The sequence below is a fragment of the Antedon bifida genome, chromosome 3 (assembly GCF_963402885.1).
Source record: "Antedon bifida chromosome 3, ecAntBifi1.1, whole genome shotgun sequence".
Taxonomy (NCBI): domain Eukaryota; kingdom Metazoa; phylum Echinodermata; class Crinoidea; order Comatulida; family Antedonidae; genus Antedon; species Antedon bifida.
Genome location: NC_136228.1, coordinates 5,728,949 through 5,745,026, shown reverse-complemented (window position 1 = coordinate 5,745,026; position 16,078 = coordinate 5,728,949). Strand labels below are relative to the sequence as shown.

The 16,078-nt window shown below is 36.2% G+C and overlaps 3 protein-coding genes across 6 annotated transcripts; all 3 read left to right on the top strand.

Annotated features, from left to right (window-relative positions):
* Positions 1 to 1,024: 1,024 nt before the first annotated feature.
* On the top strand, positions 1,025 to 5,491 carry LOC144837800 (uncharacterized). The gene is made up of 8 exons (XM_078693057.1): positions 1,025 to 1,082; positions 1,274 to 1,472; positions 1,735 to 1,858; positions 2,301 to 2,482; positions 2,628 to 2,782; positions 3,365 to 3,554; positions 4,050 to 4,213; positions 4,374 to 5,491. Exons 2-8 carry the CDS (start codon positions 1,409 to 1,411, stop codon positions 5,286 to 5,288), a joined length of 1,794 nt encoding a protein of 597 aa, XP_078549183.1. The 5' UTR covers positions 1,025 to 1,082; positions 1,274 to 1,408; the 3' UTR covers positions 5,289 to 5,491.
* A 931-nt stretch (positions 5,492 to 6,422) lies between these two features.
* Positions 6,423 to 10,820, top strand: LOC144837496 (prolactin receptor-like). Of its 3 annotated transcripts, none has more exons than XM_078692640.1 (9): positions 6,423 to 6,675; positions 6,947 to 7,086; positions 7,203 to 7,320; positions 7,662 to 7,843; positions 8,146 to 8,288; positions 8,516 to 8,666; positions 8,845 to 9,162; positions 9,647 to 9,819; positions 10,058 to 10,820. In XM_078692640.1, exons 2-9 carry the CDS (start codon positions 7,029 to 7,031, stop codon positions 10,601 to 10,603), a joined length of 1,689 nt encoding a protein of 562 aa, XP_078548766.1. In that variant the 5' UTR covers positions 6,423 to 6,675; positions 6,947 to 7,028; the 3' UTR covers positions 10,604 to 10,820. The 3 variants fall into 3 exon arrangements, with proteins under 3 accessions (XP_078548766.1, XP_078548765.1, XP_078548767.1); XM_078692639.1 differs by having other exon boundaries at positions 6,423 to 6,682; positions 6,952 to 7,086; XM_078692641.1 differs by having other exon boundaries at positions 6,424 to 6,682; positions 6,952 to 7,086; positions 7,206 to 7,320.
* A 249-nt stretch (positions 10,821 to 11,069) lies between these two features.
* LOC144838688 (interleukin-12 receptor subunit beta-2-like) lies at positions 11,070 to 16,038 on the top strand. Of its 2 annotated transcripts, none has more exons than XM_078694131.1 (8): positions 11,070 to 11,505; positions 11,873 to 11,984; positions 12,459 to 12,637; positions 13,051 to 13,205; positions 13,481 to 13,637; positions 13,789 to 14,130; positions 14,501 to 14,571; positions 15,348 to 16,038. In XM_078694131.1, the coding sequence occupies exons 1-8, from the start codon at positions 11,442 to 11,444 to the stop codon at positions 15,636 to 15,638; spliced, it is 1,371 nt and encodes a 456-aa protein (XP_078550257.1). In that variant the 5' UTR covers positions 11,070 to 11,441; the 3' UTR covers positions 15,639 to 16,038. The 2 variants fall into 2 exon arrangements, with proteins under 2 accessions (XP_078550257.1, XP_078550256.1); XM_078694130.1 differs by having other exon boundaries at positions 14,501 to 14,682; positions 15,348 to 16,033.
* Positions 16,039 to 16,078: the final 40 nt, after the last annotated feature.

Below are 16,078 nucleotides of genomic sequence, written 5' to 3'. Positions count from 1 at the left end.
GATAATCCTATAGTTCTAGGAAGAAAACTTTTAAAACTCCTTTTGTTTTAGGTATGAAAAATGCATATTTATATTTTTATCGTCGATCGTTATCGCCCTAGTGTAAATGGGCCTTAATAGTGGCGTTAACTGTGGGAAATAGAACCGGGACTTCCCTGTTAAAACATGGGTCATTAAACACTTGTTAATATATAACCTCAGTTTCCTATCTAACCTATCCTTATTGTTTTGTGCTTTATGGTGTTTTACGATATCAATTTAAAGTATTGATTATTGTCATTATTTATTGATTTAAAATATTGATTATTATCATTAAGTATTGATTATTATCATTAAGTATTGATTATTATCATTAAGTATTGATTATTATCATTAAGTATTGATTATTATCATTAAGTATTGATTATTATCATTAAGTATTGATTATTATCATTAAGTATTGATTATTCGGTTCGTATTGAAAATTCTCTACATAAAAATTTCATAATTGAATTTGAAAAGTTCTAATTTGTTGATTTAAAGTATTGATCATTATTGATTTAAAGTATTGATCATTATTGATTTAAAGTATTGATCATTATTGATTTAAAGTATTGATCATTATTGATTTAAAGTATATTATTCTTGATTATTAATTTAAACTTGCTAGAAAATTAATAAATAAATGTTGACCTTTAACCACATAATGCTTACAGCCTCTATGAGCTTCACTTCACAATAAACCTAATCCATGAAATAAATAAAATGAGCAGTTAAACATGAGAGTGACAGGCCATACAATATAATGATCTCAACTGAAAAAGGTTTCAATATCGAGGGTTTAAAAAAAACTGTATATGGTGGTTTTTTATACTAAATATTCCAATACCTATTGGTGGCCAACCATTGAACCATACATAATGTGTCTTGTAATGCATGAGAAACCAACAACTATATAATAATCATATATATGTTTGTAGCCTATGTACTTTACTTTCGCTTTAGAACAACTCCTATATCCGGACCAACTCCTTCAAATATAACTGTTTTTATTACAACGTTCAAGTAGTGTTTAAGTATGGATTAACTGCGTTGGTGTTTAGGTAAGCCCTTACTTTGTTTTAAAGATAAAAATCCCATTTCATAAATAACAGTTAGTTACAGGCTTTACAATATGTTTACATAGTATTGTTTGTGGTATTGATTTGTAACATCCAATTACTGCGCTTATTTTATAGATTATAACGTATATTTCTTTAACTAGCAACTGAAACATTCATTATCTTTTTTTCAGAAAATATTAATTGACGTGGTGGACTAAAATCAACGTATCAAGTATCTAACATATATGGACAAATCTATCTGACAAACAATGGCAAATTAAGGAATAACTGTATAGGCCTATCATTCTTTTCTTAGTTACTCAAGTATGAATACCCTCATCTCCACCATTTTTATCGTGTTTTGGACCTTTTTACTGAAACCAAGTAAAAGTAAGTATTGCTCGAATATACAACATCAGTGTACTTTGCAACCATAAACATATGAGGAAGATTCATGTTGAATAATGAACAATGTTGTACTCTATTAAAAAAATAATAAATTAATTAACATGGTTAGCGGGGGAGGGGTGGGAGTTGGTGGAGGCGTTGAAAATGAACGCATCTGATCTTGTCTTAAGTAAATATTTGCTTGTCTGTTGTCATGGGGACCCGATTCTCAAGTTAAGATCTTGCACATTTGTATTTTTCAAAGGTAATCCGTATGGAAATCTATCGTGTGAAAGCACAACGATCGACCAGTATAGATGTATTTGGGAATCACGTTCACATGGTATAAATGTGACCTATGACATTGAATCCAGACGTTGGGACGATGAGTAAGTGTCTATGACTACACTGTTGGCATATTTACAAAAATGTTCAATAGACTAGGCCTATATTTGGAAAGGGTTTAGACTTATAGGCTTATATTTGGAACTCAATAGACTGGCCTATATTTGGAAAGTGCTTAATAATAATAGACTAGGCCTATATTTGGAAAGTGCTTAATAGACTAGGCTTATATTTGGAAAGTGCTTATAGACCTATTTGAATACTTACTAAACCCAAGCATCCAATCCTTGGCAATTTGACTAAATAAACACTGATAATTTAAATGAAAATGGTTTCATCTAATTCTTTTATCCGGGCCCATTCGGGTATAGTAGATCGATGGACTCCTTGTGTACGGGTTTCTGTCGTGTTTCTATTTTTTTGTTCTTCGTATTTGCCTTTTGTTTACGTATTATGATACATGCTTATTGTTTATCATATCAACAGCATACGCATTTTTCCAATCAACAAATCTTTTCAACCAGATGGAAAAGCCACAATTGTTAATTTTGACTGCGCAAAAGGCCGAGGAGAGTTCACAGCGCAGATTGTATCGGTGTACAGAAAAACTACCGATGGAAATCGAAAACTTGTTTCTGATCAATTGAAATTTGTCCCATATACAGAAGGTAATCAATTTCGCAATCTTATTTAAGTTTAGAGACCAATCACAAATTACTTGCGGCGTAAAAATTAAGTTCGAACTTTAAACATAAGTATATCAACAAAATACCGACATTCTCCATTGAAAAAAAAATTGTGTGTTTGTTCTAGCAATACCAAGGGAAGTTACAGGAATCAACTTCAACGTCACTGAAATGTCCATAACTGCCATTTGGCAGAGGCCGCGTGACCTTACAAAAAGTACTCGGAGCTTACGCTACAAAGTACACTACTGGAACCCGGATGTAGATAAAACTATTGAAATGGTAGGATATAGAGATAACGACGTTTTTAATTAATTACATTCTAATTAACATTGTTAATACTTGTAAACAGGCAGGGGTTGGTTTACCCTATCTTTATTAGAAATAGGGTTTGCGCGTGCGCTCTTCCTTGGTTGTACATTTGGAGCGGGTAGGCCTCTTTCCAGTTATTTCATAAAAGGTGTAAAAATATGTACTATGTACTATACGTAATATGTACATAAATAAGTCCTCGCTCTACTAATATTTTGAAATATTTTTTTTATTTATACTGGGCGACCTCTTCAGTCAAAGACTGGTCTCCCAGAGGGCCCAGTTATGATCAGTGGTTGTGATGTACTAATTCACCGGGGTAACCCCCCTACTCGTCTCGAAAGATGTACTAGGCTCTTTAAAGTGCACACGAGCTAGATGTGTACACTGGACCAACGGTTTATAGTCCTTATCCGAGAAGACTCGTTCTACCACCAGAACCATGGAGTGAGTGAGCCTCGAACCCCTGCTGCCGATGTTATGGCTACGTAATTACGGTTCCACTGTCTTAACCTCAGCCACTCACTAACTAAATTTTAATATTTATCACAGAATGAACAGCAATGTACCATTAGTAACTTGACACCGTATACAACATACAATATTAGTATATCGAGTCGTTTTAAACTGTTCATATATGATGAAAAGGCCAAGTGGAGTAAAGAAAATATAACCCAAGTCACCACAGCGGGTTCTATTACTACTAAGGCTATTACTGCACCACCCCCAACGACAATAGAAGGTAGGTAAAAAGATCAGCTTGTCTGCTACGAATTGCTGAATAATTTGAATGCAATTTCTATAAATGAAGTAGGTCTATTATACATTTTAACACATTCATTATCATTCTTATTAATGATGTCAATTTCTTAAAGTATTGTCCTCCAAAAACATGAAAAATTAAAATTAATAAAATCAGACTTTAAATAGGTCATTTTGCAGTTTTAATAAAGTTATTCACTTCAAGAAAAAAATAAATTATTATTTCACTTATAAAAAGACAAAGGAAACGGTTAATTTTAACCAAACAATGTCTGACAGAAAATTTAAGTATTCTTTGCTTTAAATTACATTTTTTCAGGTAAATCATTTTTTATCGATCCAGTTTTTGGTCAAAGTGAATAACTATTACGTGACATTAAGATGGCCTACAACAAAAAATTAGGGGGACAATATCTTTAACTGTATGTCAATAGTATCTCTACCTTATTATCGCATGTGACGTATTTCTTTTTAGAAGCTCCGCCGCAGTGGCTATATGTTTCGCTCACGTTAGTTACTACAGCAGTCGTTATTTTCGTGGTTATAGCGTTTGTCATTGGCATTACGCGGCATTGTACACTTTTGGATATGAAGAACAGCTCAGATATTCAATTAAGTCTGCTGAAATGGAAACATTTGGTAAGAATAATGAACAATTGATATTTATGTTGTGTGTGATGACAGAAAGTAATGAAGACCCGACGCGCGCGTAGCACCAACAGTGACGCGGTGGGTGAGTCATTTCATGGTGATGATGATGTATGTAGGCCTATAAAGTATACTGTATCATATTTTGCAGAAATACTCACCGAAAATACCTGAAAAGGAGCAGTATACGGAATTACGTCCTCAAGAAGAGAAAACTGAGAAGATGTCAGCCCCTGACGACAACAATAACGCCAGCACCACGTCGTCACTACGTCCGTCTGCTGCGGACAACTACGCCAGCACCACGACGTCATTACGTTCATCTACTGTGGGCAACTACGCCAGCAACACGACGTCAGTACGTCCGTCTGCCGCTAACAACTACGCCAGCAACACGACGTCATTACGTTCGTCTGCCGCTAACAACTACGCCAGCAACACGACGTCAGTACGTCCGTTTGCTGCGGACAACTACGCCAGCACCACGACGTCATTACGTTCATCTACTGTGGGCAACTACGCCAGCAACACGACGTCAGTACGTCCGTCTGCCGCTAACAACTACGCCAGCAACACGACGTCATTACGTCCGTCTGCCGCTAACAACTACGCCAGCAACACGACGTCATTACGTTCGTCTGCCGCTAACAACTACGCCAGCAACACGACGTCAGTACGTCCGTCTGCCGCTAACAACTACGCCAGCAACACGAAGTCTACTGCTGTGGACTCGTATCAACGAATGCAAAATACCATAGCTTTTGATTTTCCGATTTGTTCCGAAAACCATGACAAATCCGACTCAAATCCTCCACTTGGTACGTACGTTAAGATTAATTTTGACGATAGTGGCCCTCCGCCTGAATGTGTCCGGCATCCCATCATTGACGTCATAACGCTAGATTCATTAGAAATAGAAGAGGATTTTTTAAATGACGTCAGCATAGAATTTTACCCATCAGACAGTTACAATACTAAAATAAACGAAGAAAACATAATAAAATGCGGGTATGTTCCAATTTCGAAAACAAGAGAAATAGAGGATTCAATACAGACTGACATTTGAACTTTGAAGGAATCCTGATCAGCTATTGGTTCTCATCGGGACGTAACGCAAGTAACTTGACCAATCACAACAGTTCGTTCATAGCTTTGCGTCGCGTCTTACGCAACTATTGACTACGGCATGGTAACCAAGCAATAACTGTTTTACTAACTTTTAAAAGTACGCTTATAATTTTTATTAACATTCTAACCAAACAATGTTTCCATATTATCGTATTAGAAAGTAATAATAATAATACTTGATTTTAAAATTTATTGTTAAACATAATACATTTTAAACTTTTTTCCGATCTTTTCGATTTTGATGATTATGATAATTAATAATTGCTGATGCACGATGATGATTATGATGAAATCAATGATAAATTAATGGTCTTGATATCTTTAATAAAATGTAAAAATATTGAATAGCAATTGTTTGTATATTATTTCTTGACACATGCAGCAGCACAATGACGTTACCGTGATGTTTGTGAGCATGCGCATCGTCATATTTGTGAGAATGATGTTTGTGAGCATGCGCATCTTCTTGATATTTGTGAGAATGATGATGTTTGTGAGCATGCGCATCTTGATATTTGTGAGAATGATGATGTTTGTGAGCCGTGCGCATCGTGATATTTGTGAGAATGATGTTTGTGAGCATGCGCATCTTGATATTTGTGAGAATGATGATGTTTGTGAGCATGCGCATCTTGATATTTGTGAGAATGATGATGTTTGTGAGCCGTGCGCATCGTGATATTTGTGAGAATGATATTTGTGAGCATGCGCATCGTGATATTTGTGAGAATGATATTTGTGAGCATGCGCATCATTATGGTGATCCTGATGGATGTTGATGCGCATCATGTCCAGATACCACCACTAACGCTCTGAAATCGAACTCTCTATTAATATTATTGATCTGATAGAGCGAACCAGATGTAATTCGCTATTGTTGCATGAAAGAACAACATTAAACCGGAGCATGCGCATCTTGATATTTGTGAGAATGATGATGTTTGTGAGCATGCGCATCATTATGGTGATCCTGATGGATGTTGATGCGCATCATGTCCAGATACCACCACTAACGCTCTGAAATCGAACTCTCTATTAATATTATTGATCTGATAGAGCGAACCAGATGTAATTCGCTATTGTTGCATGAAAGAACAATAGCATTAAACCGACGCTACAACACAGCATTGATTAGTTTTTACAGTTACTGTGAGAACACTCACTCGAAATAATAACATGTAGCCTTTTAAACAAGTGGCTGCAAGTCAAGGTGTGTGTGCACTTGTTGGTTAAGACCAGACGACAATATACATTTTGTTTGAAAAGAGGACACGCAGGCAGTCTATTTTCGTAAAGATTAAGCCAAGGAAACACGCATTTTTTTGGTAAATAGTTTAAATTTCAGGCTTGTTTGTGTATTCAACTGTATTTTTATTGATTTCTGTAGAGATTTAGGGATGGGTATGTTTTTGCAAGCTGTAAACAGTGCGAAACACGCATATTGAAAAGAACTCGTTTCATTATCGCATTCATAAAAGGTTGTAGAACCTCATAGTATCATGAGCGGATATTCTATTTTAAACAGTATATTATTATTATGATATGCTTTGTTAATTCAAGTCTCATATAGGTTTTCAATACATTTAATTTTGACAGAGTAGAAAACAATTGTGGTGTTAATTTCCAGTGGTTCTACAAGAAGGCCTACTGAGTGTTTAATATCTTCATCGTTTCAGCAATGAAACTTCACAAATGGATCATTCTTCTAATATTTGGTGTTGCTAACTCAAGTTTTCGTAAGTTGGAAACCATTCTTAAAATAATTAATAGAAAGAACGCCGTTTTAGAATATAGGCCTATGTCTACTATGAAAGAAATGATTTATGTAATAGTCCTAATTATTACATTTCAGCAGCACCTGAAATAAGAGACCTGGAATGTGTGAGCACTAATGTAGAAGAATACAGTTGCTCCTGGACAATTGGACCTAATGACAATATAACTTACTACACTGTCACCTTTGATGATTCGTAAGTGCCGCAAAGAAAATTTACTTACTTTCTTAGTCCAGGACATACCCGAACTTATATGACTAGATTCTTCCATAACTTCCTATCTGCCATTATGACAGCCAGTTAATCTCTCTCTGTATACCAGTATCCGCCTCTAGTACATCAATGTATGTGAGTGCTGGTCTTCCTTGTTTTGCAAGCCTTAGCCCATGTTTTGGCTGCCACACCAGAACATCTCTCCTGCAATGATGTCTTCTTTACTGCGAAGACAGTGTCCAGCAAATGTCAGTTTTCTTCTTATTCATTTGATTGCCCCAAAATATCCAAAACATAGGTTTCACATGCATATATTTTTTTAGATATCAAGAAGAAATTCAAGTCTGTCCTGCTAAGAAAAAATTGGTTCAAAACGGTCAGAAACTAACATGTAAGTTTCACAAAGACACCCATGGTTCGGTACATTTCCAAGAAATTAAAGTTCGTGGTACGAAAAGTGGTCGGTCAAAAACAGACAGCGTCAAGTTCTTTCCCCGGGAAGATGGTAAGAACAACGTTTAAAAGAATACATATTATGAGGCTTAGCCCTAAGCTAGGTTCCCACTACTATAGGACGCAATGCAAGGACGTAAGAGCAACGCAATTTGACCAATCACGACGCAATGGATCATCATCTAAACTGTCTCTATTGATTGGTCAACTCACTTGCGTTGTGCTTACGACGTCTTCGCGTTGCGTCGTAGTGGGAACACGCTTTATATAGGCTACGGTACAAATACACGTAAATTAAATGTCTAAACAAAATTACCGAAACTGTTGATTATTTATTGTAAAAATCATTTACAGCCAGAGCAAACCCACCTACTAACATCCATTTTCCAAGCGATCAAGTCAAATCAACAAGTATTAATGTCAGTTGGGAAAAGCCACAAGATGTTTATACAGCATATAATCTCATGTACCAACTTGAATATCGAAAACACAATCAGGTAGGCCTAAATAATAATTTGTTATTTGCTCATGCGAAAAGAAACATTTGACTTGCGCGTTTAAATTCTGATAATATTGGTGTGGTTTTGTACTGCACGTTTTATGTACGCACACCTTGTATACGCGCACGTTTTATGTACACGCACGTTTTATGTACGCGCGCGTACTAAATATCCTTGCGATCCTTGAATAATGTTACTACTGTTTTATCGTCCGTCCACAAAAGCCTAACAGTCTATTGGAGACCGATAAGAATTCAACTAAGCTAACAGCATTGGATGAATATACTGATTATGAAATTCGACTAGCAAGTAGGATTGAGCGCACAGAATGGGGGTCGTGGTCTCCAGTCTACCAAGTAGCAACACTCCCTGGCGGTAAGTCAATTTGATTTCGTTGTAACACCTTGTTGTTTTGTCTGAAGTAGGCTAAAATAACATTTTTTAGCTTTCTATAATGAGCTTCTGAGCTGTGTAACTCTGAATTTGATTCACTGACAATGATTTAGAATAACGGCATTATGATTATAAAATCAATCAATTATTGCAATTCCAGTACCAGGTATTGTGAGCAATATGTCGGCGATGTTCATTCCTGAATCAAACACCCTAGCTCTAGAATGGAGGACTCCATCTGAAACCAATGGACCAATAGACTATTACGAAGTTCGCAACCGGTATCGCCGACAGGAGTGGTCAACGAAAACTACAACTGGCACTGCGATAGACATGTTTGTAGATTGTACTAACCGAACGGATGGTGGTATTCTGACGACCACCGTGGCTGCTGTCAATAAAGTTGGAGATATCATTCTGAAAGGGGAGTGGGCTCAAAGAGACTTTCCTGTCTGTGGAATTGATTACGTCACAATGCGTAAGTTATTAGAGGCATGATGGAGGTACCTGTATTTGAAAGAAAAAAATGTGGGCCTTTTACACCGGTACAGATCTTTCCTATTCAACGAAAAAACTCTAAAAATAAACAAATTGATGATGAACGATAATGATGATAGTCACAAATTTTACTTTTTCGGCCATACAGGTGTCTTATTTTTAGCCACGCAAATGTGTTTTATTTTCGGCCATATAGAGATCTTACTTTCGGCCATGGTCTTTTCGGCCATATGCCTACATACGTCCTATTTTCGGCCATCTAGGCCTACATAGGTCTTATTTTCGGCCACAGGCCATACAGGTCTTATTTTCGTCCATCAAACAACTCAGGGGTCTTATTGTTGGCCATACAAAGATCTTACTTTTGGCCATAAGCCTACAGAGGTATTTATTTCTAAAAACCGTTTCCAATCTGCAATTACTGTAAAAAAACAATTATTATGCTCCTATCATTTTAATTACAGTACCAACTCCGATAGCCAATGATAATAATGTTGTCATCATAACACTGACAGTGATCATTGTCATAAGCCTTGTAGTTTTATTGTTGATCCTCGCCTGGTGTCTTATCAAAAGGAACAGTAAACTGGACTTAAGTGGTTCACCAAATATAAATAGGCGATACAAATTCGAAGAGGTGAGCTCTATTTTATCATCCAATTACAAACTTTCATCCTAAAGCTTGAATTACATTATAGACGCGCAACACAATGGTGTACGCGCAAAACAGCGATGTACACCCAACACAATGATTTACGCGCAACACAATATGTACGCGCAACACAATGATGTACGCGCAACGCAAATGCTTTGACTAATAATCACAAGCGTAATAACTATGATGTGTACTAATTTATATCAAATATTTACTCTAGTGTCCGCCGACTGCACCGGAGGAAGAAGAGTTTGATGAACTCAAAGTATATAACACAAGTTTAGACAAACTCAGTTTTTCAGAAAATGCAAGCAACAGTACCGATGACGATGACACGTACACCCGAATTGGGGTTGCTTATCATTCAAAGCTAGCAGTCACGTACTCGAAAATAGCCGGACCAAACTCAATCAATGATACCCAACACTCACCTCCGCCGGCTCAAGAAGAGGGCATAGAACAAAATGCCAAACCACTTCCACCCCTCCCAAACGAGGGGTACGTGCTTGGGCCTGATCCGATATGCTTACCTAAAAACGTCACAAAACTTAATGAAGAAGTGTACACCCCATTACGCTTCAAAATAGGATATAACACTAAGGGTAAGGGCAATAATAACGAAGTAGAAACTGATAGCTATTTGCCGCATAACGCTATTGGACATCTTGTGCCGCCGCAGGAGTCCGATCAACGAAATAGTGATCAACAGCCTAAAAACGGCACGGCATATGTTCCTCATAACATGAACATTATTTTGAACGTTTAATATTGGTATTTTAATAGCGTAGTTTTTTTAAATTATTGTGTTAGGCTTACGCATTTTGTGGGAATACAATTCGTAATACCAGTCTGGTATTTGTGTGATGTTATCTATCTTCTATGTAGGCACTCGTGGTGGAGTATAAAAGCTATATATCTTTTTAAAGTAGTACCTTAGTTATGTGTTGTAGTATTTAAATTTATGAATAGTTGTTAAGGGAGAAAACCCCAATAAACTGAAAAAAAAAACATGATATGGAATATAGTGTCTTATTTTTATGTTCTTTATATAAATTAGAAATATTTACAAAATATATTAATAAAATATAACGTTAATTAAATCATTATAAACACATAGGTCAATTGTCTTATAATTATCTTCTTTTAAATAATAACAAATATCTAAAAAATATATTAATAAAATACAAAGTTAATTAAATCATATAAACACTGCCATCAATGTGTATTATAATGTTCTATAATTTTACAAAACATGCACACATTTTGCTTTATTCCTTATAAATTAACAAACGTCAATTATAAGACGGGGGTAATCAATATCAAGCGTGCCCACTGAACCGTGTCAACAAATACTAAATAAGGAGCGATCGATACGCACGTTGGTTGAATGAGCATAGCTATTATTTCCCTTCATACTTGATTATGTCTCGGATATGGTGGTTTTAGTTAATATATATCAAAATGCGAACAGCCAGGAGCATTTGCATCGATTATTCACTTGCGTTTGGCGATGTCCATTGCTGTCTTTCATCGCAGACTACTACCATGGGCATACCACCATATTACTGATAATATTACTAAGCTTTTTGTTTTCATAATTTACAATGTTCAGAGCTGACGTGTGCGTTTGCTTCATGTTTTCATTTCTGACAAATGTCCTCTCAAACAGTAAGTAGGCCAATTTCTTAGATCTAAAAAATAGCACCTATACTAAAATCATTCTCATGAATGTGCACATTTGTCTTCAACGCATTAGGCTTATATAGAAATCCAGGAAGCTGACAAATTTTCTCACCAGAAACACATAATGTACATTAAAATGTTGGTATAATTTTATTTTATCATGGTCTGAGGTGAATTAAAATCATATAGACGTATCAGAAACGTGACGCTTATAGTGCACGCACACGCGCGCGCATACAAACAGCGTACTATTATGTATACAGTACAAGCTGAAATATCATCAGTTGTACGCGCGCGTCAATTGTATGCCTCGTTGTGACGCCACTGCTTTCGGTATGTTTATTATTTTCAGAGCCTGAAATCCGTCAGTTAGGCTGTTCGTCAACAACTATTCAGAAGTACGACTGTTCCTGGGAAGTTGGTATCAACTATCAAACACATTATGACGTCATCCAAACAATCTCGTATGTATAAAGATGTTTAAATTAATCATATGAATGATCTGAAATGATAGAGCTAAAGTTGATGATAACAATTATTGTTGATGACGAACGTTGAATATGATAATGAATATACAGATGATGACGATTAAAAGCAAAAACGGAAAGTGGCATTATGATGATGACACGAAAGAAATGATGATGACGACACGAAAAAAAATGATGATGACGACACACAAAAGAGATGATGGTGACGACGACACGACATAGATGATGATGATGACGACACTGAAAGTGATGATGATGACGACACGAAAGTGATGATGACGACACGAAAGTGATGACGACACGAAAGTGATGACGACACGAAAGTGATGACGAAGGCGGTGACGATGATGATGATAATATAATGATGATAATGATATTGTTCTCTTTATAAATACTTCTTAATTTGATCATTGAAATTTGTATTTTCTTTATTTCCAATGGCTTGTGAAGACTTCACTTACCTAACAAAATTCCGGAAAGCAATGTTATAATTGATAACGGATCGAGGCTGTTGGTGAAATTCCGCAACAAAGACTATGGTAACATTGGTAGGCAAACCATCACCTTGAACGCTACCAACCGGTATGGTTCAACCTCCGACTCAATAGAATATTACCCCAAAGAGCAAGGTAATGTACGGAGGTATAGAGGTGAATTGTTATATATTGAGGTAGACATTAAATATATCACCTTATGTTTAATAAGTTCAAGTTGGAAATTCGGATGGAACTTTCTATATTAATATGTAATTCTTCTCTTCCTTCTCATGTCACTAGGGCGCAACGAAAGGACGTAAGCACCAATCAAACGATAGATTATACAAACTATCACTTGTCATTGGTCAACTCGCTTGCGTTACGTTTACGTCCTGGCGTTACGTTTACGTCCTGGCGTTGCGTCCTAGTGAGAACCAGCAAGTTTTAGTGTATAAACGCAAAGGCTGGGAAATACGAAATTATATAATTTAATGCGGATGAGAGCCCCTTAAAATGCAATTTATATATTTAAATAAAGATTTTAAAATCTTTATTTTTTTTCGTAGCAATTCCGCTGCCTCCTGTAGGGTTACAGGTGAAGAGTAAATATCATGATTATATTGAAATGTCATGGGAGAAGCCGAAAGGCGTTATACTTTATAAACACATGTTGCTCTACAGACTGCAGTATAAAGAACCAACAGCAGGGGAATGGAGACAGGTAATGATTGTACTTTCTTTTAGGGGAAGGGATAAATTAAGTTAAGGGCATAATCCATATTGAGGACCAAACCATTACACTTGTCCTAAGTCTGTACTTTTTCTATGTTGTCTGAAAATTAAGTTTACAAGCTCAAGTAGTATACGTATGAAACGCCATATGTGCCAAAATATTTATCTTTTTACTAATATTAAGTCAAAACTTTGTCTAGAACCAAGACTATTAAAACATATGTGGTTATTTGTACATGCGCGCATTGTTGTTTACATTTCCAGATACGTGGTCTAAAGAAAAAGAACTTTAAACTGAGCGATGTGGAACCTTTCACTGAATATGAAATTCAAGTGAGTTCAAAATTCGACAGTTACGAGAACCAATCAGCGGGCTGGAGTGAATGGTCAACAAAAATATTAACAACTACAGATATGACAGGTAAAATGTTTTTTAAAAATCAAATAAAAAATCAACTACATCTGACAACCAATCACCAAACATTTTTTTCTTTGATTTCATTTATCATGAAAACGTTTCAAAATGAAGTAAAAAGATTAGTTTTTTAAAATTAGTTTACTACTTTTACTAGAGCCTGGGCCATCAAAAACTCTCCGAATGAAAACAACCTCCTACACAAATATCACATCTATTCACGTAACCTGGTTACCTCCAACCACGCGTAATGGACCAATCAGCAAGTACTACGTACGTTACAAGTTCCCGGGATTAAGTTGGAGTTCAAGATTGCCTGCCAGCGCAACGTGGTTCGATCTAGAAGCCAGATGTAGGCCTACCACCACAGGACAGTACTTGGTGAAAGTTGGAATCGCAGCGGTAAACGTAGCACTCGATGGGACCGAGTATATTGGATTGGAAGCATTTGTCAAAAGCTATGTATGTAGTGCTACAAATACTGACAATGGCGATGAAAGTAAGAAATTGTTAATGGAGGTACACACCTAATTGGTGACAGTGGCTTAGGCTGCTTTTGTGCTTTCCTGGCAGCTAGTGACTATGATTTTATATTTTTATTTGCGTTGTGTTTGTTTAATTTGTTGATTTGTATTATATTTTGTAAAATGTATCTTTTGCCTGAATAAATAATAGTAATAATAGCGTCTTACCAAAGAAACACACTATATTATATAACATACACATTGCACACACTAGAGTTAGCCTAACTGACCTAGCCTACGTGTGTAAATGTTCTCAAATGCATTATTTATACATATTGATTTTTATACCCTATATACTTCACTCCCTCCATTTACCATATAAATATAAAATTGTCATTACTCTAGGTTCCAATGCACACCAAGAAGACGATGAGTCTGCGCACAAGGGAATTCACACGGCGACCGTTTTAATAGTGGTACTGTGTATGATTGCTCTGTCTTTCTTATTTATTTGCATTGTGGTCATATTTTATAAACGGTCTCAAATTAATGCCAATCCTAAAATCGAATGGCGATTTATGCATTTGGTAAGTAGAAACACTATATTGTACGTTATCATCAAATTGTACGTTACGGTATATTACGCGTTATTTCAATTCAATCTTATCTTTTATTTCGGAATCTCTGGTCCATAGAAAGTAAAATTTAAAATAAACAAGACTGTACTAATTACTACTACTCATCTCAGGATGGCATTCCACCTTACTTATAAATTCAATGCTTTCGAATCCTTATAGGTCCACCGTGTTCACTTCTGACCTATAGGGCTTGTTAAAACAGGCTTAGTTACTTACGCGGGTAAATTTGTTTAAAGGGCACAGTTATCGCTAATTTGGTGGATAGAGGTCACCCGAGCTACCCTGGTAGTTCGGGTGCTAACTAAGCCTGGAGCTTAACTCACTGCTGTTCCTACTCCACACCTTTAGTTAAAAATCAGACTCTCTACGCTTTGTTCACTCGCGGAAGCAACGCAAAAATGACTTTGGATGACGTGTCGCGTGATTGGTCAATGGTGGGCTTACGTCATCCTTGAGTTGCGTCCAAGATAATCCATCGCTTGTTATTTTGCGTTTCGCTTGGTCGTTGCGTTGCGCAATGTCTTCTTAAAAAAACAAAATACGGAGAATAAGTGATAATTTAGTAGTCGTATTTACAAATTATAATAAAAAAACCTATTACATTGTTTTCATAGGACGGGCCAAGTCCGCAGCAAACCGACATTGAAATATTTGATGAATTACCGAGACGACGACTAAGCGATCTCATGGACACGCGCCTAAACGATTTGAGTTTACCACACTCTTCTTCGGGGATAGGAACAAGTGAATGCATCAGCGCTTTAAATGACGACTTTGATGAAGAAAAACACTCAGAAAGTAGCTACGACGATCATGAAGAGCAGCCACATAAAGAGTCCAACAAAAAGAAAGATGAATGGCCGGTTGCTGAAGATTTTAGTTACGTTACGACGAGTGGATTTTAATGTAGGGTACGAACTAAATATACGATTTCGAATTAGTATCTGCCGTCTAATTCTTTGGTTCCCGTACTATCAAACCGTTGCTTGTGATTGGTCAATCCCATGCGTTGTGTCACGTCTGCGTTGCGTCTCTAGAGTGGGAACCATGTTTTAAGAAAGATACCCCCGTACTCCGAGCGAAAAGTCGAACAACTACAGATTAGATTTTGTACATTTCTATATATAGTAGGCCTACTGTAGAATAATAAGTGTGCACTTTTAGTTTAGTTGACATTTTATTTAGATTGTATAATAAATAATACTATGTCTTGATTGTATAATAAAAAATAGTAGCCCGAAAAAAATAATTGATGTGGTAGTATTTTAATGTTTTTAAAATTGTTGTTAAATATTAATTTAATTCGTATTATCTGAGGAAAACAGGTTAACTTCAATTTATAATT

Coding starts and splice junctions, on each gene's coding strand:
- LOC144837800 (XM_078693057.1), top strand. CDS start 1,409: ATGAATACCCTCATCTCCACCATTTTTATCGTGTTTTGGACCTTTTTA. Junction 1,473..1,734: donor TTTACTGAAACCAAGTAAAA/GTAAGTATTGCT, acceptor TATTTTTCAAAG/GTAATCCGTATGGAAATCTA. Junction 1,859..2,300: donor TCCAGACGTTGGGACGATGA/GTAAGTGTCTAT, acceptor TCATATCAACAG/CATACGCATTTTTCCAATCA.
- LOC144837496 (XM_078692640.1), top strand. CDS start 7,029: ATGAAACTTCACAAATGGATCATTCTTCTAATATTTGGTGTTGCTAAC. Junction 9,163..9,646: donor AATTGATTACGTCACAATGC/GTAAGTTATTAG, acceptor TTTTAATTACAG/TACCAACTCCGATAGCCAAT. Junction 9,820..10,057: donor GGCGATACAAATTCGAAGAG/GTGAGCTCTATT, acceptor TATTTACTCTAG/TGTCCGCCGACTGCACCGGA.
- LOC144838688 (XM_078694130.1), top strand. CDS start 11,442: ATGTTCAGAGCTGACGTGTGCGTTTGCTTCATGTTTTCATTTCTGACA. Junction 12,638..13,050: donor ATATTACCCCAAAGAGCAAG/GTAATGTACGGA, acceptor TTTTTTTCGTAG/CAATTCCGCTGCCTCCTGTA. Junction 13,638..13,788: donor AACAACTACAGATATGACAG/GTAAAATGTTTT, acceptor TACTTTTACTAG/AGCCTGGGCCATCAAAAACT.